Genomic DNA, 26,257 nt, shown 5'->3' with positions numbered 1-26,257 from the left:
ACACTTTACACTACCCGATTTGGAAATGAACCCTTAAAGGCTTGGATTTTTCTATTTTAGCCAAAAATGCAACATATGAAACTAGAATGTAAAATGTAAAACAAAATGATGTTTGGCTCTTGGCCACATCTCATACATGGTAAATGAATGCCAAATGATGACTTTTATACACAATGCACACTCTGGTGCAAAAATGACATGTTACGCCCTTGATTTTCATATTATTCACATTAAAGGCAAATTTCTACGTTTATGAGTATACATGGATTTCAAATGAAGTTTGGCCCTTGGCCACATATCATATGCATAGAATGAATATCAAAAAGTGTGCTTAGGCACACATTACAAGTTCCAAGGCAAAAATGACATTTTGGTCTAACTTTACAATATAACTTAAAAAGTAAAACTCAAGCATGCTAATACTTGCATGTAAACAAAATACATTTAAAAGAACTTCAACTCATCGAAACGACCTAGAGATATTGTGCATCCTAAACCAAGGTATCCGTACCTGAAAACAACCCAATAACTTTGGGGTGAGTAAACAAGTTACTCATAGAGAATGAGCATACATAGACCTAACATTTTACAAGATTATCACATTAACTTGAAACAATTCAAAAGGGGTCATGCCACTTAACGTCTATGTTAAAAGTGGGACAATGGATCATTCCAAGCTACTCATGCAATTGAAATGAACTACGACACACAAGTATACATGCCCAAGTATATGCAAAAAAAAAAAAAAAAAAAAAAAAAAGCGAAATGAATTCACAAGAGGCTCAAATCACCAAGGATGAGGTTTTACCCGGAAACGACCATGCACACAAACGTAACTTACCTATTAGGACGTGCTACAATGGTCCACAACTTAAAAATACCACTGATGCAAAATCCGACCCCCAACAGGCAAAAAGGCAAAAATGGAACTTGGAATGAAAACTCGGAATCCAAAAATACAAAACGGGGTCAAATGACCGTTTGGGCCTTGGCCACACTTCAAACATGATTTATAAGACCCTATGAAAGAATGAAAACGGAATTCCCACACCCAATGCAACCATGGTGAGACAATGACTTGGCGTTTTTCAATATTTTCCTAATATTTCAAGAAGTTAGAAGTTACAAAAAATTCAATATACATGTCAATGGCCTCCGGTCTCATCTCATACATGTTGAATACATTGAAAGGAGTGCACTTAAGTACACATTACATACATGGAATCAAAGAATACAAGTTTTACATATAAGTCTACAAAATGACATTTCATGCTAACATTTGCATGAAGTGGAAACTTGAAGCTACGCGACATTCAAGGAATGCTAAGTATCACGAACCAAGTCTTCTTACCTGAAATATGCCCCAGTAACGTAGGGGTGAGCAACATAAAGTTACTCGTAGGAGATGAGCATGCATCGACCTAGCATTTTACAATTTTATCACCTTAAGGTGAAACATGTCAAAGGGGCTCATGCCACCTAACGTCTATGTCAAAGTGAGACTCAGGGCGCATCCTAAGCTATCATGGAGCATAAGGAACAAGAATCATGATACATATACACATATGAAACAAGTCAAGTTTGGGATAATCCAAAGAACACGATAAGAAAGATACTTGAATACAGATCAACATAACAAGTTTACCATCTTCCATGAATCATATTATCTATGCAATTGAACAAGGTTAGGGACAATCCATACAACACGACACGAAAACAATGGAATATAAGGATCACATTATCAATGCAATTTACATGACTGGAATTAAACCAATTAACACGATGAGAATTATACACGGAATCAAGAACAAGGCATAATATATATGCAAGTATACAAGGATGGAACAATCTATATAACATGACAACAAGTATACTCGGACATATGTTAACAAGAATTACATTATCGATGCAATTAACAGGACAAGGAGTATACTTGAAATCACGAATGGGGCATAATATCTATGCAATGAAACAAGATTGGAGCATTTCACATAACATGACAAGTTTAAATCTTCAAGGAATAGCAACTTGAAATTTAAAGAGTGAAATCAATCAATGTGGAAACTCGGATATCGTCCGGATTAAAACCGTACTCTTGAGATCGCTTTAGGGCTCCAAACCCATGGGTACCTTTCCCCTAGTGCGCACTATAGTTGTAGGAGGACATTCCCCCGTACTAGAACCAAGTCCTAGCCATGACAATTCTTGATTGATATCCCAAGTCCCAAAATCAAGAAGTTGTGCAAGTCAAGATTGTATCAAATACAAGAAATGCATTAACCACGTTTCATGCACAACCAAGATTTTGGAACATACAAGTCATGCCCTAAGTACTCAACAATGATGGCATGTGAAATGTCAAGAAATCATAATATGCATCTATATACATTATAACCAAGGTACATAGCATAAGGATTCCATTGAAGTAGATATACCACGAGTATAAGATACATGATTCAAGTACTCACTAAGCAACACATGTGTAAGTAAACCATTTCAAGACAAATGAGCAAGTTCATTAAATATATTAATGAAACCAAGATACAAAGGATCACGATGCTTGATAAAATGTACAAGTTCTTGAAATGCAAGTCAAATTCAAAAGCTTAATAAGAATTCAATAACAAGGCATAATTAACTCGATAGAAGCATACAAGGAAATTTAATCTACTTAAGAGATTAAATTATCAAAGTTACAAGGCAAGTCAAGGATTATGTCATGGACGAATTTAATGTCAAATTACAAGTTCATTGCATGCAAGACACCACCGTGTGAGTTAAGTCCATGGAACCATTGAATGGATTTTAATTAATTCCATTAATTAAAATCTCTAGTTTTTGAAAGTCTTCCAAATGATCTCAATTTTAAATATGTTATACAACATACCAAGACATGATTTAAAAATACGACACAAGTGAATTCCATGCAATGAATGGCCATGAGCATTAAACTTTAATACTAGAAAAATAATAAATGATAGATTTCAAAACCTAACCAAATATTCTAGATTTAATATATGTGAAACCATATAGCATGCGTACCAAGAATGTCAAGCCGGAATTCCAATGGGGTGAATAGTACACCCGGAATAAATTAATTAATCAAATTAATTAAATATTACTAGATTTCAAAACAATTCCGATTTCTCTCAATTTAATCTATGTTGAAGAGTATGCTAGGGCCTAATATAATATGCTAACACATATTGATTTCAAGTTAGTTAAGACCATGTGAATTAATCTTTCACCTAAGATAAATATTAAATAAAAACTTTAGTACTTATTTAAATGCTCTAATTTTAATACACGATAATGAGCATATCATGGGGCAATATAATATCATGCTACATGTTTAAACCAAGTCACGAGCAACCGGAAAAATTAGATCCCGTATAAGAAAAATAAATAATAAAATCTCTAGATTTTATATTTAATCATGAAAACAAGTAGTATTAGCATCACAAGCATACTATATAACAAGAATTTAAACCTAGAACATCCCCTACCTCAATTTGAGATGAAAATAATCCCCACCGAAACGAAAGTGCTCCGAATCCGACGATACCGAGAGGTTTTGTCGGGGACAACACTGTGAACAAGAATCCGCAAGAAGCCCCATGAAAATCCCAACTTGACTCCAAACCCGAACTCAAAAAATCGTCGAAAATGGATTCTAATAAGGGCATAAGATGCGCGGCGTCAAGACAAGCATTAAACGTTAAGGCCGAAGATTTTTCATCAAAGAAAAGTGAACCAAAAGAGGAGAGAGAAGATGGCAGCCATGGAAGGCTGTGGAATCTGGTCCAGAACGTGTGGGGAAGAAGAAGAAAATTATGTTTTAATTTTTCAAACCCCCTATTTATAGAAAATCACAAAAAGTGCCCTTAAAGGGCCCCGCCGAGTCTGGAAAAGTGGATTTTGAGTAGACGCACTCAAACGGCAAAACTCCATGAACGAAAAAGATTCAAAATGAGAAAATATGAACAACGGAAGAAACGGCGTCGAAAACTAAGTTCCGAGTATAACGTTATGCCCCGAACAAGTTCGGCGGTAACCGGGTCCAGAAACTTTAAAACTGGAGAAAAACGATCAAAACAGAATTCTAAGAGTCCACGACTCGACGAAATGTGAAAATGAATCCCGTACGAGGATTCAGGCTCCAGACGAGACATTTTGCAATAACTTTCGTTAATTGCACAATGGCCTCTACAAAAAGGGTTAACTGCGAAACTGCCCCAGAATGAAAATATCTTCCAAAAGATATTTTCTTAGATACACTTGAAATAAAATATCTTCAAAAGATATTTATGAAAAATACCCCAAGAAATGAAAAAGATTCTAAAGAATTGTGCATCCATGCTCTTGTGGGCACCGGGAGTAATCAGAGTACTTTTTTACAAAAGTAAAGATACGTATTTCGAGAAAATCACTCAAGATGAAGGTACGTGAAGTCAAAAACCAACTCCGAGAATGAGAAGTGAGGTTGTGCCAAAAACTGACAAACGAAGATAAGACAGAATAGGGAAAAGGACGAAATAGCGCATAGTGTCTGAAAGTGAAAATACAGAAATGACTCGGTCGTCAAAGGAAGTTGTCAATTCACATGAAAGAGTCTCAGAAACCAATTCCGAGCACTCGAGATGACACTAAGCGACACGAAACAGAGCTCAGAAAAGAGAATGAAACGAAAAAAAATTATCCGTAAAATTTCAGGAAAAAGGAAAGAAAGACAAATGACCGGGTCCTTACACATTGATTCCACTTATTTTCCTCCTCTTTTGTCAAACTTGTTTCAATTTAGTCATACTTTCTCTATTATAATTTTTGCATTTTTCTTAAGTGTTTTGGTGTAAAAGTTTACACCTACAGCTATGTTTTTTGAAGCTTTGATTGTAGGCATACTCTGTATTGCTTCTTGTGGTTCTGTTTTCTTTTGCTTGTTGCCTTTTTGGCTTGCTATGTCAGATAGGGACTCTTTTGTACATTCTGTCTCCTTATGCATACAAGCTCACCCTTTAATTAAAAAATAAAATAACATTTTGGTACAAAATCAATTATAAGTTCTCCTTAATTAATGCAAAAGAGAAAGCCAATTTAAATAAAAATGAATTAAAAAAGAAGTGTTATTGCATGGATCTGAAAATGAGTTTGCATATAATCTTGTTGATAACTCAAATTAACAAAGATTATAGGTAATATGGATGTCATGCTCTTCAGAAATAGTTATATATATACACCAAAAAATGATAAACAAGTGTGAAAAGTATAGCCAATATAGCTTGTTGGCCAAGTGAAATAGTTTTTTCCTTGTTTGTGTTGAAGCCATTGTTGTTGACTTCTGGAGGAGAATAGAGGAAGGCCATAGAGATACGGTAGTCCTCATCATCTTCACCTTTATAGATTGGCCTTCCTATGACATGCTTGTACTGCCCACCACTCCATGCCTGAGAGAGAAAAAGGAAAAAGTTTACATGGTTGTAAAGATGGAATCATCAATAATATGTATGTAAACAAAGAGAGCTAGGTAGTACAAGATTGTCATCATTCTCTCCATTGTAATGGATTATATTATATCATGTGGAATGATTACATTCATAGCCCTTCCACACAGTTTCACTTCAAAAACCAAAAATGACAGCTCATGACCCTTCCACAATATTCCATTTTAATTAGACAGGTTTATGATTTAAGATGTGTAAATTGTGGGATCTACATGTTAGAGGAAATCATATATATATGTGTGCGCGCGCTATATATTGCACAAGAAACATTCTCCGCACTAAGTATTGTAATTGTTAGATATGATTTGAGAGTAAAAAAAATAATAATAATAAAAAAGATAGCTATTAGAAAAATATAACAATCTTATTGGAAATAGTTTCTTGCTCCAAAGTTACCTGTAAGAGATGATATATATATATACACACACACACACACACACTCGGCCAAAACTGAGATCCAAAGTTACCTGTATTTGATCCCCAACTGTGATTATTAAGGCATCTTTATCTGGGCAAAAGGAAACCCAACCCTTCTTGGAGTAAACATGGAACTCTGAAGACCCATTGCATATATGTAAACATATTGCATGAGAGTAATCTGAACCCCTAACTAGCATTCTAATCACATCATATCTCAGTGAATTTACCCATTGGTCCTCGGTGGTACTCTTGGAGTGCTTGTAGAGATAGCAGACTGAGGCAGCAAGGTCTTGCCCTTGGATCACATTGTTTCCGAGTTTTGATTTTGTTAGAGGACTTTTCTCCTTCAGAATTATCAGAATTTTTTCACCAACTTTCTCTATGTCTGACAAGAGTCTTTCCATTTTATCACTGAAATACATTGATTTTTTCGCATTAGAGATTTGTAGACTGTTCAATTTGGTTAGGTTTTTAGATAAATCAGAATCAAATCAGTCCCTACAGTTTTAAAAATATTAAAATCGAGCTCAACCATTAGAATCAGTAAAATTAAAACAAAGTGTGTGTGTGTGTGGATTTTTTGTAATAATAATGAAATCTCCAAGGGAATAGAACTAGGAGCGAGATCATCAATGTCATTGGATTGACTATCTTCTAGGACTCAGAAATTCGTGTTAGGGGATAATAGTGTGAATTTTTTGTAATTTCAGGGGGATATAAAATTTTCATTAGTATATATAGCTCAGAAAGGAAAAATCAGTAGTATTAATGCTTAAAAAAAAAAAAAAACACAGTGGGGTCAATTGTCCCCGGATGTATACTTGGATCCGTCCCTGCATAGAATCAACTCTCTATAAATATATGTAATATACTTGCTCTTGCTTAAAACATGTCTTAACAGAAATAATTTATATCTAACCGATGCTCAATTATTACCCAAAATTAATAATAATAGTGCTATGGCATTTTCAACAAAATGTAGAATTATTTGGAATTTTACTATTGGATAAATTATAATTAGTGAGATTTTTTTTTCTGTCAAAAAAAAAAAAAAAAAAAAAAAAAAAATTGTAGAGATTTACGATAAACACCAAAACACTCGCTCAAAAGGTGACGGTTTTTATACCTGAAATTTGAATATCCAAGTGGCCATATTCCCTCCATTTCCAGCTTTAAACTTTCATCTCTGCACCAAACAAATTCTTCACTCATTTCTCTCTCCTCTTCGCCGTGAAACTCCTCGAACCCAAATGAATTCTCCGGCAACCTTGACATCACCGCCTTCTTCTCGGGCGGTATCTGGAATATTCCGGCACCGGCTACCAAAGCCGATCGGATCACATCGCACGGAATTCCGTGGTTAACAACCTGAAAGCAACCGATTCCGGCAATCGAGTCCAGAATTCCAGTGATCGTATCAATTTTGAGCGAGTTCAGTAATTCGAAGTCAATTTTAGGAGGGTTTTCTGTCGATTTTTGGCGAGGGAAGACTCGATCCGGTAAAATGAGGTCCGGAACGCGGAGAGAGTGTTCGAGAAAATCGGTGAGAACGTCGGCGTTTGTGACCGATGATCTGCGACTGGAGCCGATCGGAGATGGAGGCGGTGCTCGGAAATCGACAACATTTTCTGGCAAGAGTTGAGGCGAAATTGCCATAATTGGAGATAGTAGTTAAGAGCTGAGTGATGATGTTTAATTACTTGGCTGTCTCAAGTTCAATTATATATATATGTGTGTGTGAATAAACACACTATTTTGGTAATATTTTCTCTCTCTATAACTTTATTTTTCTCTCTCTCTATCTGCCTGTAAAGAGAAAGAGGATGAAGCAGCAATGATGGCTATGTCCCGGTGGTCTCCTGAGTGACATTCCCAAGTATCATCACATCCTTTCCTTTTCCTCTTTCCTGTGCTTTCGTTTTCTTTTTCCTTTGTCCTCTCTCTCTCTGTGAGTCCGTGACTCTCTTTTTAAATGGGCCAGGCTGATGTGTGCTCATAAGAATTGGGCTTGTTCAACTAGATTAGCCTTATTTTAGGGTCAAAGATTCAAAGGGCAGTTTAGGTTCATGGGCCAGATAATGTTGTTTTGATTTGTAACTTTACGAATATCAATTTAATCCACTTGTCGGCCAGTCCTTCTTGGGACGGGTATGAGAACACTCGGATTAAGAGGGGACTTGAGAAGACTTAAAATTGAAGGTGTTGGCACCAAAATTTGGCAGCCACCTCAATAATGATGTGGACGAATTGAAGAGTAACCAATGGGTTTGATATGGCACAATAATATTGTTATTGACTCAAAAATTGTTGGAGATGATCGATCTTCAACGTGATGATAATGAAATACTGATGTCAACTTCTTGATTGTAATAACCCAAACAAAATATAGACTCTGAGGTGTATGTTCACTTTCCTTAAAGTGTTATTTGCCCCAACTCAAATTGAGTTTACTAACGGGTTCTGTAGCAAAACACTCCCAGGATATAACAAAGTTTGAATTTCTGCAGTTAGCAATACTAAAGGAATTCCCTAAACACCCGTTGAAACTATTATGACTAGATACAACACAAGAAAGAGAACAAAAAAAAAAAAATGTAAATCATATTGTGCAGCACACATCACTATTTAGAAACTTCTAAAAGGTGCAAAGCAGAAGTCACGTATCATTTGAATTATTGCAACCTATTCAGAAGGTGCAAATCAAAAGTCACGTACCTTCTTCAACAGTCACCTTCTAAAAATATGGTAGTTATTATCATCTAAATAGTTGCAACTATTCAGATCAATTTTAATAAACACAGTCTAAAAACATGTATGTTGTCTTACCGGTTTTTTTATGTATCTCACATGTATAACGTGTGTGTGTGTGTGTGTGTGTGTGTGTGTGTCTATATATATATATATATATATATTACAATATATTCAACAATCCCCCACTATATTATAATATATTAAGTATCCAGTCAATGCGATATTATCACCCAGACATGAAGGTATCTTTCGATTTAAACCTTCAATTAGTGTAAGTTTTTCAAAGTTTTAATGAAGAACAATGGTACTCTTAGCTTAAACCAAGTCTCCTTAATATTAAAACCGGAAATACCACACACATGATTGTATCCAGTTTCTATGACATGTTCATATTTTCTTTAGCACTATTATTGTTATGTGCTTATCCTGGTTTCATGAACATTTACAAGAGTAAACCCTAATAACCCTTGCTAGAAGCGGCACCACTTCTTTTGTTTATAGAGGAGAAGTTCTAATATGTGTCCGTACTACTATAAACATTTCAAAATTTTGAACTTCTTTAAGAGTATATAACTCATCCTTAAAACATAGCAATTTACACTGAACATCCTGGAAGGGATAGAACATAGCAGTCTACACTGAACATCCTGGAAGGGATAGTTTATATATATATATTCAGTGTTTATACAACCATATATCAGTAACTTGTTATTACCCATTAAACTTTGGACTAGTGGTAATCTAGTTCAAAGTCGGGTTACTATTATTCGTGATTTTGAAGAAAGGGTTTCAGCCCCATTCCACTAGACGTAATTTTTACCAAATCTCTCGAAAGTCCCTTAGTTAGAGAATTTGCCTAAGTTATTACTTTACTTCACATATATTATGTGAATAACTCTATCAATTATTAATTGTCTAATATACTCATGTCTCAAACTGATATGTCTAGACTTTCCATTATATATTTTATTATATGCTCTAGACATAGTTGTCTCACTATCACAGTGCAAAGAAATAGATGACATCGGTTGTGGCCATAACTCTATATCTAATAACAAATTTCAAAACCATTCTGTTTCCTTGCCGGTTGCCGCTAATGCAATAAACTCATATTCCATTGTTGAATATGTTATGCACGTTTGTTTCTTAGATGCCCAACAAATGGCTCATCCACTAATTGTAAATATCCATCCAGATGTGGACTTATTATCACTCGCACTAGTAATCCAATTAGCATCTGAGTGTCTTTCTAGTACTGTTAGAAAATCATAATAAAATAGTCCTTGGTCCACTGTTCCCTTAAGATATCCAAGGATTCTAATCATTGCTTTCCAATGAACTGTACTATGATTATTTCTGTACCTAGAAAGTTTGCACACAGCAAATGCTATATTTGGCCTTGTAGAATGCATAACATATATCATACTACCTATAACACTAACATACTCTAGCTGTACAATTGCTCTGCTAGAATTAGCTTCTTTAATTCCCAAATAATTATATTTAAGAAACATCTTTTCAATATAATGAGATTGACACAATGCATACCCCTTTTCATGTTTCTTTACTTTAATTCCTAAGATAGTATTTACTTCATTAAGATCTTTCATTTTTAAGCATGAAGTTAGATACTTCTTAGTTTTAGAAACACCTCTCATATTTGTTTAAAAAATTAGCAAGTCATCAACAAAAAGACAAATAATAACACCATAATCATTTGTGAATTTAGAATAAATGCATTTATCAGCATTATTATGCTTAAAATCAAATTATAGTATCACATAATCAAATTTCTCATGCCATTGCTTTGATGCTTGTTTTAAACCATAGAGTGACTTTATTAATTTGCAAACTTTCCTTTCATTTCTAGGTAGGACAAAACCTTCTGGTTGTTCCATATATATTTCTTTCTCAAGATCACCATTTAAAAATGCAATTTTTACATCCATTTGATGCACATGTAAATGATAAATAGAAGCCAAAGCCATAAGAACTCTAATAGATGCAATTCTGGTCACGGATGCATAAGTATCAAAATAATCATTACCTTTCTTCTGTTTAAAACCCTTGGCTACTAATCTGGCTTTAAAGGTTTGAATAGACCCTTTTGTGTTATACTTTCTCTAAATACCCATTTATAACTCACCGGTTTTGATCCTTGTGGTAATTCAACCAAAATCCAAGTTTGGTTTGACAACAATGAATCCATTTCATCATTTATAACTTCTTTCCAATAAGTTGCATCTATTGAAGCCATTACTTCAGCAAATGTTTTAGGATCATTTTCTATGTTCAATAAAATAGGTATTTTATTAAGAACTTTATTTCTATCTCTTTCTACTAGAAATATTATACCTTGAGAGGAAATAAAATCAGGATCTAAAGCCTTTTCTTTTCTAATTCTTTGACTTTTCCTAGGTACAGTTATTTCATCATTTATTTTCTTTTTGTCTCTAAGAGTTGTATTAGATTCTAAATCATTAGATTTTCTTTGAATAGGTTCAGACAAAAAATCATGACAAATTTTATTTTCTATAAATTCAACATCTCTAGATTTAACAATGACATTAAAATTTAAGTCTAATAGTCTATAGGCTTTAGAATTTTCAACATAACCTATAAAAATACTTTTTATTCCTCTTGGACCAAATTTAGTTCTCTTTGGATTAGAAATTCTATAAAAAGCTAAACACCCCCACACTCTAAGATACTCTAAGTTTGGTTTTCTTCCTTTCCAAATCTCATAAGGTGAAATATGTATTTTGCTAGATGGAATTCTATTATGCACATGACAAGTAGTAAGTAAAGTTTTGATCACCCCAGAGATTTATAGGTAATTTAGCATTCAACAACATAGAATTAATCATATCAACAAGTGTCTTATTTTTTCTTTTAGCCAAACCATTCTATTGTAGAGTGTAAGGTGCACTTTTCTGATGTATTATTCCATATTCTTTACAATAAGCAGAAAAAGCATTAGAAAAATATTCACTACCCCTATCATTATGAAGAATTTTTATTTTCTTTTCCTTTTGATTTTCAATCTCAGCCTTATAATGTTTAAACATGTCAAAAGTTTGATATTTACTAGCCATTAGATATACATAAGTAAATCTAGAACAGTCGTCAATAAAAGTTATAAAATATCTTTTTCCTCCTCTAGTTAATTTTCCATTTAATTTACAAATGTCATAATGAATTATTTCTAATAGTTGTGAATTTCGATTATCTTTAAGAAAATGTTTCTTAATTATTTTTGATTCAATGTAAATTTTATATTTATCATTACAATCATCACTACAAGAAATAAAACCATACTTTGACATATATTTTAAAGATTTAAAATTTAAATGTGCTAAACGTGCATGCCAGATAGAAGAAGAACAAACAATATAAGCAGAGTGACTTATTTTATTAATACTTAGTTTAAACATTCCATTACAAGTATAACCCTTCCCAACAAAATTTCGTTCTTAGACAGAATTAACTTATCAGCCTCTAACACAGCTTTAATGCCACTCTTACACAATAAATTTGCAGATAAAAGATTCTTTCTAATTTCTGGAACATGAAGAACATTTGTAATGTCAACTTCTTTCCTGAAGTAAATTGAATTTCAACATTCATTTTTCCCAAAACTTTGGCAGAGTTATGATTTGTCATCATAACTTCTTGATTATCCACAGATTCATAAGTTTTGTAATGTGATTTATCATTACAAACATGGATAGTAGCCTCAGAATCAAACCACCAATCTAAAGGCTTAGTTGTTGTTGCCAAGTTCAATTAAGTTATCATGCTAATTTGCATTGTAGACACCATAGCAACAAGATCGCAAATCTTCTCTTCCATTACATTAGCACTATTTGAATTGTTGACTTCCTCTTTCTTTTCATACTTTTTGTACCTACAATCACGAATAAAATGTCCTTTCTTTCCACAATAGAAACATGGTCCATTAGGATTTTTATTCTTATAAGGATGACTCATTTTGAAAGTCCCTTTATTTTGCAACTTGAGACTTTTCTGATATTTATTTGATTTGTCTCCATCTACATAATTCGCTTTGGAAGAATCTTCAACATAATATTTCTTATCACGAATTCGAGTTTCTTCTTCAATTCGCAAATGCTTCTGTATTTCTTCCAAAGTAAATTCTTCTGTCTTATGCAGAAGTTTCTTTTTATAATCATTTCAACTAGGAGGCAACTTTGAAATGATAGCCCCCACTTGGAAGGATTCTAGAAGTACAATTTTCACTTCACGAAACTTTGTGACTAGAACTTGTAATTCATGAACTTGATCTAAAACTGACAGATTATCAACCATTGAGAATTCAAAGTACTTAAATATTAAAAATTTATCCGTACCTAGTTTCTCAGTTTTGTACTTGAATTCTAGTGCATTCCAAATTTTTCGAGACTTCATAGGAGTACAGAGATCGTAAAATCGGTCTAAAAGTGTGTTCAGAATGTGACCTCTGCAGACTAATTCATCTTCCTCTCGTTTCTTCCTATCTTCAATCATCTTCTATGTATCTTTATCTATTGGCTCTGGGAATGGTTCGAGATTTGGATCCAGAACATATAAGATTTTAAGAACAGTGAGTAGAAACATTAATTTATCCTTCCAACGGGTAAAGTTAGATCCATCAAATTGATCTAACTTCACAAAATCTTGATTCATAACCTTGAATGTAGTATTGTCTGATATAGTCTCCATCCAAATAACACTTTAAGATTGTTACATCAATTGACTCATAAATTGTTGTAGATGATCAGACCCTTAACGTGATGATAATGAAACACTGATGTCAACTCTTTGATCGTGATAACCCAAACAAAATACCAACTTTGAGGCGTGTATTCACTTTCTTTAAAGTGTTATTTGCCCCTACCCAAATTGAGTTCGCTAACAGGTTCTATAGGAAAACACTCCCAGGATACAACAAAGTCTGAATTCCTGCAGTTAGCATTAAAATTGAAGGAATTCCCTAAACAACCATTGAAACTATTATGACTAGATACAACACAAGAAAGAGAGCATAAAAAAAAAAATGTGCAGCACCCATCATTTTTTAGAAACTTCCAAAAGGTGCAAACTAGAAGTCACGTATCATTTGAATGGTTGCAACTTATTCAGAAAGTGTAAACCAAAAGTCACGTTCCTTCTTCAACAATCACCTTCTAGAAACATGGTAGTTATTATCATCTGAATAGTTGCAACTATTCAGTTCAATTTTAATAGACACAATCTAGAAGCATGTATGTTGTATTACCGTTATTTTTGTATCTCACATGTATAATGTGTGTGTGTGTGTATTATAATATATTCAACAAATATTGGTCACTTAAGAAATAATGGAGAACAATGAAATTACACGTAATTTCCAAAATTTGAAGATACTAATTCAAAAGAGAGGTAATGTGTCAGCAAAGAAGATACGGTAAGCTGAGGAAGTCAAAGATAAGAAGGATGATGCGTCACTCAAGAAGTATATTTTGATAGAAATTGACTTTATTCAAATTCAAAGAGAAAGAAATCAAGGCTGGAGACATTTTTCAAATAAAAAGTTAGGAACATAAGTTTGAGAGAAAATTTTATAAATAGAAAAGTCTGTAATATTTCCAAACCCTCCAGCACCATCTCACAAAAATGCAATTCAATTGACCCTACGTCATTTATCTTTTCATTCATATCAATTTCCTTTCTAGCATTTTAGTTACAATGGCAATTTTCATTTAAGTAATCCAGCAATTTGCAATGTTTAATTAATCCAGCAACTTGCAATGTTTAAAAAAAGAATCTGCAATCGCCTACACAATCGCCTGCAATCAGCTATCAATTAAAAAGGGATAGTTGATGCTCAATTCATTCAAGTTTTCTAGACTCTAGCACGCCCGCAAATCAATTAGTTGTGAGAGTCAAAACGCGAGTGAACAGAAGGAAAAAAAAATTTTAGCCTAATTTTTGACATGTGAAGAATTTGTTTATATTTACCTTTTTAATCAAAAAATTATCCAATATGTAGGGTAGGGGCTTGGGATAGCAGCGTCCGGTCTTGAACTCGTGTTGTTGTTGAAATTTCCAAATTTATTATGCATCTTTTGTTGTCTTTGTTAAAAAAAAATAATAATAAAAAAATTTTAAAAAGCTCTACTATGAATGTTATTTTAAAATCTAATATCGAAAAATATATTTCAAAATCAGCAATGTGCAATTGATGGTTGTACTTATAGATACTCCGTATATATTATTACTTTATATGTATGATGCTTTATCGTTTCTAATGCATATTTATTTATCAATTCTTCTAATCCTTCTTCATTATAGCTTTATCATAATAATGTTAAATGAAATATTTTTGTTTTAATCAAAACCTAGTAAGAGCTATTACATTCATAAAAAAAATTTAAATGTATTAAGTCTATGTTATTTGAATCCTTGAAGATTTTGGTTGAAGTAAAATTTGGTTTTCTGATGTGCCAAAAAAAAAAATAGTTTTCCAATATATTTTTTTGTAAACACAATTTGATTTTCCAATTGAACATGCTGAAATTTAATCATCTAATACTTCTTTCTTTTTTCTTTTTCTTTTTTTTTTTCATAGTTCTTACAATTGAAAAATATAACGTGTAAAATTTTTACTTACCAAAAAATATAACAAAAAGTTAATGGACCGATCAGAGTTCAAAGTGATACTGCATTAGGGGTTGGGCCACTTCTGTCCTAAATTAATGAGCCCCGGTGGTGGGTTGGGATTAGAACATAGCATTAGAATGGATACAATTATACACATATAATCCTAAATTACGCTATTGGACTAAAATGTACGTAGTAGTAATTATTTCACAATAACACTTGGGTGCCGTTGATTACTCTGCTTCATTAATCAATTTGAATAATGATACGATCATATAAAATGAGATACAATTTTAAATGTTATCACGTGAGTAAGACTATACCTCACTCAATAAGTCTCCCTCACTCAATAATTCCTGTTAATACATGCGTATCACAAATGGTTCGAAACTCCAATCCTTTTAGAGTAGGAATAAATGGCGCATTATTACGACGTCGTTTTCGGTCACCAATCAATCACTTCTTTTGTGTACCTCCTGAGTAAAAAGGTCAGCAAATCTTAACTACTGCATGATTTTGAAACACCTCCTCCTTGGTTGTTCGTTTTTTCTTCAAAATATTTGACGTTTTGCAATGGTTTTTCTCAATAGGCGACCACCAACTTTACAGGAATAGGTCCCACCTGTAGGGCTTACAATTTTTGACTAATGAATCCTTGGTCCTTGTGCGTGGTCCCACTGATATCACGGAGTATTAGAAACAAAAACCTCTCGTGTGAACGAACAGTAGCTCGGTTCGTGTAATTTTTTATATGGAGAATTCCATTCAATCTATACTAATTCTAAGAATAAAATGTTAGATATGTTTTTAATATTTTTATTATTCTACTTGATTAGCTCTAGGGATCCAAAATTTAAAAAATGGTTAGTATATTTAAGATAATAAACGTTTTAATTCATCCTATTTCATTAAATTTGGGATGTGATAAGCATATCCTTTAATGAAAAAGAGAGAAGAAAAAAAAAATTAAAATATCGTATGGTTTAAAAATTCAATACCAATAGTTGTTTATGAGCCGCACTGTCTAACCAAATTCAATTGTTATAATTAAAAAAATAAAAATTTTTATAACTGGAGTGTCTAGTGTTTCGCATCGACTAATCTACTGCACTTGTACAAAGTGAATTCTTCACACGTATAATGTGGTCCCTAAAAAATTGATCGTACTCAATAAGATTCAAACGTAAAATTTAATATTTTGTGAGACACTAAATTCTAAATAAAATAGTTTATTTATTTATTTAGTTATTAAAGTGTCAATTTAATTTAATTTTTTTTCTTTTTTAAAACAAACAGAGAAATCTTAACATCTTCTTATACGTTCACTTTGGGAGGTGGAAGGCAGGAGAGATATCAATGATTTTCAATAATTGTCTAGATATGAACTTATGATGATGCTTTGTTTGCAAATTGTAATTTAGATTGGCATTATCATCCCATTTAACCGATTTGGTAAGTGTTATGATCATCCTCGCATGATCGAGTGGTTCGTTGATCATGAATGTTTTGTCATTTCAGTAACATCACGGGTGCCCATCTGATTTTGGGTATTAATTTTGTGTCATGTGGAAAGTGTGTATGACCTTATATTTCAAACGTAGTATTTCAGATTTAGGTTCCCCTCATTTCAAATCACTACTCTGAAACTTCTTACATATATTTTGAAAAACATTTTGGATCACAACTTTTAAACATATTCTTACACGTGTTTCGCGATTCCATTCAATGAATACCAGATCTAATGGATTGGTACTTTGCAATTTGATCCAATGAATACTAAATATGACGTATTTCGTTATTCGATTCAATGAATTCAGATCACAACTTTTAAAAACACATTCTCACATGCATTTCACGATTGTGTTTCGCAATTCAATCCAATGAATTTAGTTTCTTTTATAGGGATATTTAAAAATAAGATAAAAGTAATGAATTGCTAGGTTGGGGTTAACACCCAACTCATATAATACTATCTACTTTTTCATTTTGATCTGATATAAGACAAATTTCATTTAAAATATTTTCTTTCAGCCAAGCGCATTGAATTGTTTTCATTACGATTGGATCACCCTGCCTACCAAGATGTTGCAGCAGAATGCATCGAATTATTTATATATCTTCGTTTAGTGGTTATGCAATGAAATCGTTTGGGTGATGAGAGCTTCCGGAAGAAAATACCAATTGAATGACCTAGAAAGTATGTTTTTCTTCACCAAGAGACTCAAAAATATAAACAATACATTATATTAATGACATGAGAAAGGATCATGCCATAGAAGTGATACTAGCTCGGCACATCATCATCAATTAATTTCAATCCCACCAATATTTCATGTTTATTTTAAGTTTATATGTATAAAGTCACTGTTTACACCTTTTGCAGATTATTGAAATAGAGTAAGGTGGACCTATCTAACAACTCTTTTTCTCCTCCTTTCAACCAGGAAGACCCCAGTGGTCTGTATTTAAAGACCTTGATTTAGATTTGGTGTCTATTAATTAGCTATTATCAAATTGTTTACCTACCTTTAAAATGAAGACTTTGGAGGGAAGTTGAAATGAATATTGAATTTTATTCCCCTTTTTCACACCAATATTAGTGAGGTTTAGGGGGCTGAGGGTAGGTGAACAATAGGTTTAATCCACTACTTGTTTTAAATTTCACCAATGGCTTTATGACTTGATCTCCATTGTTGTTGCTCCTCCTCTCATAGATGATATATGTAACATTATTATAGTCTTTGTTTTGCTCATGTGTATACTCATTCTATTAGGCTCCGTTTGAATACACCACGGAGAAAAGACATGAAAGGATAGTATAAATTATGAGAGAAAAGAAATGAACGAAAATGATAATAATAATTTTTATTCATGTTTCGATAAATATGAGAGAGAAGAAAAAAAAAAAATGATAGTATTTTTATTTGGATATGATAAAGGAGAGGAAAAAAAAGGCAAAACATCCGGTCTTGTTTCATTTAGAATGGTTATCAGAATTGATAAATAGTTATGGGGCTGGAATGGAGGTTAGGATTAAAAACCAGCACAATTGTGGAGCAAGGATGGAAAAATGAAGACTTTGGAGGGAAGTTGAAATGAATATTGAGTTTTATTGCCCTTTTTCACACCAATATTAATGAGGTTTAGGGTAGGTGAACAATATGATTAATCCACTACTGGTTTTAAATTTCACCAATGGCTTTATGACTTGATCTCCATTGTTGTTGCTCCTCCTCTCATAGATGATACAACATTATTATTGTCTTTGTTTTGCTCATGTGTATACTCATTCTATTAGGCTCCGTTTGGATACACAATTGAGAAAAGACGTAGTATTAGTTTTGAGAGAAATAAAATGATAACAATAATTTTTATTCATGTTTCAATAGATAAGATAGAAAAGAAAAAAAAAAAAAATGATGGTATTTTTTTTTGGATATAATAGAAGAGAGAAAAGAAAGGCAAAGTATTCATTCTCGTTCCGTTTAAAATGGTTATCGGAGTTGGTAAATAGTTTTGGGGCAATAATAGAGTTTAGGATTAAAAACTAACACAGTTGCGGAGCAAGGATGGGAAAAGGTCATCTCATCCCGTCCCGCCACGTTTATATTAATAAATCACAATTTTGTCTTTATAATTTATTTTATAATAAAAAAATTAGATACATATTAAGCAAATCATAAATTATCCGATTCTAATCACTAGATATCATTTTGTATTATTTTTATTTGAGAAAATATTATTTTGATTATTCTACAATAATATTAAATATCAAGATTTAATTGAGAATTTGAATCAAGAAAATGAATTATTACCATGGTTAAAAAATAATTTTTTATTTTTTACTTCATTAGATTTGTGTAGTACAATTACAAAAGTGTTTTTTCAAACCTGTCCTCACCCTAACCCCCACACCTTAATAAACGGTTTTGGACGGTGATGCGAGAGCTCTATTAAACTGAGACAAAAATTAGGGTTGGTGTCACCTATATCCCAAACAAAAAGATGTACAGTGCAGCATTGGATCATGAAAGATTACTTTCACGCAATAATAAAATTTACTAGAATAAATACATTTTTATTGGTGTGACATCATATAATTAGTCGATAATGTCACTTTCAGTGCACTAAACTCTTTCAGGAACAAAAGGACTTAAGACGGGGGACCAACGTAGGTGGCTAACCAGCCCTCTAGGGTACTAAAATAGTAACTTTTATGCATAATTAATTATATATATAAATACTACTCTTCTCTAACAAATCAATTTGAGGGACCAAATGTTGTTGTCATTTGAACTTCCAAGCAGTGACCATTTGCAGACAGACAAACATTCAATATTGACTTGTGTTGAACACCAAGCCATGTGGGTGTTTGAATATCATAATCCAAATAAATTGCTGGCTGGACTAGAATTGAATTTTCTTGCATTGAGTTTGGATTCTTATGCTTGTGAAGTTATTGCTTTAGGGTCAATCAAAAGAGAGGACCAAAGAGTTCATATTTGAAACGCAAACAATTAAAACAATCCCGTACATGACTCAGCTTGACTATAATATAATTGTGAATAACTCAATAAAAATTATTTAATCAGATATTTGAATTTGAGAGTTGATAATTTATGAGACACCATGATTCAAGTTCTCACCCGTTAAGTCAATTTTGTGAAAATCATAATATTTTTATTTACAAATCAAGAAAATTTAAAATAAGATGAAGAATTTACAAAATAAGATTTTCAAAAATAATTATGAAATAGTTGAGAGATTATGTTATGTTAATGTCGGTTCATTATAAAAATTTTATCACAACGTCATTCTTCAATAATATAAATTCAATCAAATGTATCTAACTTTTGGAGTTTTTATGGTTACAAAATGCGGATTTGAAATCTAAAATTGGGTAACAATGAATATGTATAACTTAAGTCACACAATTTTTCTCAACAGGTGTCGCTCTTACGCTTCGAGCGCGCTCCTAATCTTACACTCCGCACACGCTCTGATTCAAATTCTCACTATTTATGATTTAATTATGTCACTCTCACGCTTCCACTCATGAATTCGCTCTTACTCCCGTTCTTATTTTTTATGATTTAGTATAATAAGTATTGAGGTTTCATTTTAAGTAAGAAATAAGAGAAAAATGAAAAGACCAATTTACTTGGAAATAAATAAGACAAAAATGAAATTTAGGGTCGAAGGAAATCCAGCACAATGTTTTTGGCGATAAACATTACTCATGTTCAAAAAAAAAAAAAAAAAAAAAAACTCGACACCTTTTCATATCATTGAATTGCCAAAAGTCTTGCTAAATACAGAAAAAGTCTTGCTAAATACAGTATAAGTGTAATTGGACTCGTTCAGTTTGATTTACTTCATCCCGAGACCTCTCATATCATTGAATTGCCAAAAAGTCCCAAAACACGTGCTAGTCCAATAAACCTAGAGGAAAAAATGCGACCCCATTGTGAAACTATAGATATATATTGCCAAAAGTCCCAAAACACTAGTACAGTTTGTTGTTTTTGTTTCCCTTTGTTTTTATTAATAAATTCACTTACCCAAAAAAAATATATAGGTATATAGTGACCCCATATTCAGATTAACATTCAACACTGATAATTGACTATATATATACATATATATACACACACAGCAATATACTCACTTTCACTCACACTCTTAGGATCTAATCTTACGGCTAATTGAAACAATAATTATTTTAAGTAATTATCTTTCTTTTAATTAGTCATTATAATTATGAAATGATTATATTGGATACTTTTTTTTAAAAAAATAATAATAATTTTTTTAATCTGATTAAACTTTAACTATACCATTTTCCATCACTATCGGTCCGTCACCACCACCCACCTCCTCCCCCACTGCCACGACCACCTCCCCCAACTACACCACAACACTGTCACCTCCATCACCACCATACTGCCACCCACCACCACCACATACTCTAATAATTATAAGGACGCCAATTAATTCGTAGATTTGATAATTCTTAGTCAAAAGTAGCCATCAAATATGTCTGGGTAGATGTGATGTGGTGTAGGTGGTGGTGGTGGAGGTGGTGTGGCGGGGGAGGTGGTGGCGGGTAGAGGTGATAGTGGCGGGGGAGGTGGTGGCATATCATGGTTAAATTTATTTATTTATTTTTTATTTTTCTTTAAGAATGTATTCAATATAGTCATTTCATAATTAATGACTAATTAAAATAATGTTAATTTCCTAAAATAATTATTCTCCCCACTAGTCGTTCGATTAAATCCTAAGGTTACGAGTAAAAGTGAGTATATTGCTCACTGCTCACCAGGGAACAATTAAACACTACTGTATATATATATATATTACATATACATATATTTTCCATGACAAGAAACTCATGTACTCTTTTTCTTTTCTTTTTTTAAAGTAGGATTTGAACTTTGGACTTTTAACTTTAAAATGTAGAGGAGACATTACTAATGTTTTGTTTGGTTGAAGGGATTAAAAAATGGATCGAACAATAATGAAAGATGGATGAAACATCCTTGATGAAGGGAATAAAAGGCATCTCTTCGATTTTCTTTCTTTTTTTGGTTGAATTAAATAGATAGTAGAAAAATTGAATACAATTTTTTTTTTTTTTTTTTTTTTTTTTTTTTTTTTGTTGGAAGGAAGAGAAAATTTTTTTATATTCTTTTTATTAATAATACACCCATATTATATAAAATTATAAAAAGATACATATCCAGTTCAATTTTTTTTTAAAAAAGGTTAAAATTAAAAATTATATATTTGTAGATAGTTATCCCTTCTTTCTATCCTCTCTTTCTATCAAAATTAAGCGGAATATAAAGATATGATAGATATTTTATTCCTCCTTACTTTCTCCCTCCCTTTCTTTTCTTCCCTCTAACCGAATACGAAAAACTTCTTTCCTTCCTTCCATCATCCATCCTTCCTTAATAACTTATCTCCAACCAAACATAGCGTGTTAGACTGAGCAATAATAAATATAATGCTTATATGCCATCATAGGATTCTGGAAGAGGTAGACTATATACTTATATAGATGCCTACAATTTTTATATTACTAAAAAATAAATTAAATAATACATGCATTTACTTTGTCAACATGCAAATTTAACCTTCAGTCTTTCAAAAAAACAGCTACTTTTAATGAATTACAAATTTACATTCCTTTATGGTGCACTAAAATGACGTTAGTTTATTTGTTTTTATACTTATTTTTATTATCTTTTATCTTTTATGTTGACTCGAGAATAGGTAAAAAGTTCAACTCCCCTCCCCAAATATATATTGTAGAGGGAAAAATCCGCCTCCAGTAAGAGTCGTCCACGTCATCACAATACAAATTTATACTTTCGATCCTTTAATAGATTGTGGAAGCCCAGGGTCGAGCCCAAATTAAGCCTTCTTTTAGCCCACTGTAACGACCCGGTCATTTGCTTCCCTTTCCTTTTTCTTGAAATTTTACGAATGAATTTTTGTCGTTTAATTTTCTTTTCTGAACTCTGTTCCATGTCGCTTAGTGTCATCTGAAGTGCTCAGAATTGGTTTCTGAGACTCTTTCATGTGAATTGACAATTTCCTTTGAGGACCGAGTCATTTTCGTATTTTTTGTTTTTCGGACACTATGCGCTATTTCGTCTTTTCCCTATTCTGTCATTTTCCCTATTTCGTCTTATCTTTGTTTGTCAGTTTTTGGCACAACCTCACTTCTCATGCTCAGAGTTGGTATTTGACTTCACGTGCCTTCATCTTGAGTGGTTTCCTCGAAATACGTATCTTTACTTTTGCAAGAAAATACTCTGGTTGCTCCCGGTGTCCATAAGGGCATGGATGCAAAGTTTTTTGAAATTATTTTCTTTACTTGGGGTGTTTTTCATCAATGTCTTTTGAAGATATTTTATTTTAGGGGGTTTTTAAGAAAATATTTTTGGAAGATATTTTCATTCTGGGCCATAAGTGCAGTTTTCACTTTTTGGAGGGGCCATTGTGCAATTAATGAAAGTTATTGCAAAATGTCTTATTTTGAGCCTGGATCCTCGTACGGGATTCATTTTCACATTTCGTCGAGTTGTGTACTCTTGGAATTTCCTCCTAGTCGATGTTTTCCAGTTTCAGGGTTTCTGGCCCCAGTTTTTGCCAAATTTGTTTTGGGCAAAACTTTCTGGTCGGGACTCGGTTTTTGACGCTGTTTCTTCCGTTGTTCATATTTTATCATTTTGAATCTTTTTCGTTCACAAAGTTTTGCCATTTGAGCGCGTCTGCTCAAATTTTACTTTTTCATCTTCTCCCCTCTTCATGCACGACCTGGAGCTCCCATGGCAGCCCAAGGGGTGCTGCCATCTTCTCTCTCCTCTTTTGGTTCACTTTTCCTTGATTGAAAGTATTCGGCCTTAACGTTTGTTGTTCCCCTCGCCGTGCTCTACCTTTCCCCCTTATTAGAATTCAGTTTTGATCATTTCTTGAGTTTGGTTTTGAGGTCAAGTTATGATTTTGATGGGGCTTTCATGGGGGTTATGTTCACGGCGTTGTCCCCGACAAAACCTAGTAGTTTCGTCGGATTCGGAGCCGTTCCATTTTGATGGCATTTGAGATTTTCATCTCAAATTGAGGTAGGAGATGTTCTAGGTTTAAATTCTTGTTATATAGCATGCTTGTGATACTTATACTACTTGTTTACATGATTAAATATAAAATTTAGAGATTTTATTATTTATTTTTCTTGTACGGGATCTAATTTTTCCGGTTGCTCATGACTTGGTTTAAACATGTAGCATGATTTTATATTGCCCCTTGATATGCTCATTGTCGTGTATTAAAATTGGAACATTTGAATAAGTATTAAAGATTTTATTTAATATTTATCTTAGGTGAAAGATTAATTCACATGGCCTTAACTAGCTTGAAATTAATATGTGTTAGCATATTACATTAGGCCTTAGCATGCTCTTCAACATAGTTGAATTTGAAAGTAATTGGAGGTGTTTTGAAAATTACTAATTATTAATTAATTTGATTAATTAATTTGCCCTGAGTGCACTATTCACTCCATTCGAATTCCGACTTGATATTCTTGATCTACATGCCATATAGCTTCACATATATTTGATTTAGAATATTCGGTGAGGTTTTGAAACCTTTCATTTAATTAATTTCCTTATTTAAGATTTAATCCTCATGGTGATATATAACTTGGAATTGAATTGTGGCATGCTAGAAAATTAAGTTTTGGTATGATTGTTCACATGTATTAAATTGGGATTAATTGCATGAGAATTGCAACCTTTATTTTATATTTAACTTTAGTGAAAGTTTAATTTACATAGGTGTAACTTGCATGAAATAAGTTTGAAATGTGATATTACATTAGTCCTTGGTATGTTCTCTAAGATATGTTAAATTGAGAGCATTTGGTTAAGTTTGAAAAATCTAGAGATTTTAATTAAAAGAATTAATTAAAATCTATTTCGTGGTCCCATTAGCTTAATTAAGGTTTTAACTTGATATTTGTATTGGCCATGACTTGTTTACTAGTATATATTAATTTGGGACTATTAGAAGTTGTTTTAGAACCTTGTGATTTAAATTAGCATAATTTAATTAAAGTTCTACTTTGTTGTTCTAACAACCTAATTAAGTTTTAGAATGAATATAGGTGATGACCTTGCCATGCCCTTTAACATGTATTAAATTGAGGTTAATTGAAATTGAATCGGAAATCTAGAGAATTTAATTGTATTTATCTATTTAAATTCTATCAATTTGTTCCATGATCTAGTTGTGTTTTAGAAGTGGTTTCTATATTCAAATCATGGACTTAGACTTGTTGTATATTCATTTGGTTATGTTTTGAACATTGGATAACATAGTTGCTATGTTTGTATTCATGAGAATATGTTTTCCTTATTGAATATATTGTTGCCTTGTGTAATGATTTGCACACTTCGTGTTTAACATCTTTCATGCATAGCGTGTAACGAATCGCACACTGAAGATTCGACATTCATCATATCATATTAGTTGTGGATTTAGAGCATGTATTGTATAGGTTTCCAAATTTGGTTGTGCTTAGTAGATAGTTGATTATCTTGCATATTCCTGTTGATATATGCGTTGTTGCACAACTTGTTGATTTTGGAAACTTGGGGATGTCGTTGTTTGACTATGGCTAGGACGTGGTTCTAGTACGGGGGATAGTCCCTCTATATATAGTCTAGTGCACACATAGGGAAGTTACCCATGGGCTAGTAACCCTAAAGTAACTATGTTGTCGGTCTGACTCGGCGTGACGTCCGAGTATCCACTTTGTTTGATTTCGTATTTCATTTTCAAGTTGATAACTAGATGATGTTGTAACTTGTTGTTTCTTATTTGTCGTTCCATTTTAAGTTACAGGATGTTAACTTTGCGAAATTGTGCTTTATGCGTTGTATTGGAAGTTCCAATGTTGGTTAAATTGCATCGATATTGAAAATCGTGTTTTGATATTCTAATAAAGCTTAGGATTGATCCTATTGATTCTTTTATAACATAGACGTTAGGTGGCATGAACCACTACTGTTATTTTGTGTTTTAGATTCTAAGTTAATGGCTTTGAGAACTTAAACCTAGTTGCATTGTATAACATGCTTTTTTGTTGTTGAATTGCATGGATAATGTTATTCTTGTTAACTTGTATTCAAATATGCTTTTGTCATGTTGTATGGATTACTCTAGACCTAGTTCAATTGTATTGAAAATGCAATTCATGTTAATCTATGCTCAAGCATTCTTCTTATCGTGTTCTTTGGATTATCCCAACCATGATTCGTTTCATACACGTATGTATATCATGATTCTTGTTGCTTAGACTCTAAGGTAGCTTAGGATGCTCCCCGAGTCTCACTTGGACATAGACGTTAGGTGGCATGAGCCCCTTT

At 32.7% G+C, this 26,257-nt stretch overlaps 1 protein-coding gene across 1 annotated transcript; it reads right to left on the bottom strand.

Moving 5' to 3' along the window:
• Positions 1-5,105: 5,105 nt before the first annotated feature.
• LOC132286141 (jasmonate-induced oxygenase 1) lies at positions 5,106-7,808 on the bottom strand. The gene is made up of 3 exons (XM_059788407.1): positions 7,048-7,808; positions 5,969-6,332; positions 5,106-5,444 (listed from the first exon to the last, which is right to left on the bottom strand). The coding sequence occupies exons 1-3, from the start codon at positions 7,575-7,577 to the stop codon at positions 5,214-5,216; spliced, it is 1,125 nt and encodes a 374-aa protein (XP_059644390.1). The 5' UTR covers positions 7,578-7,808; the 3' UTR covers positions 5,106-5,213.
• Between the last annotated feature and the right edge of the window lie 18,449 nt (positions 7,809-26,257).

This window comes from Cornus florida, unplaced genomic scaffold (assembly GCF_030987335.1).
Source record: "Cornus florida cultivar Cherokee Brave unplaced genomic scaffold, ASM3098733v1 CherokeeBrave_3.0.0_Hap2_Chr11, whole genome shotgun sequence".
In the NCBI taxonomy this organism is placed as follows: domain Eukaryota; kingdom Viridiplantae; phylum Streptophyta; class Magnoliopsida; order Cornales; family Cornaceae; genus Cornus; species Cornus florida.
This window is presented reverse-complemented; position numbering and strand designations above follow the sequence as displayed.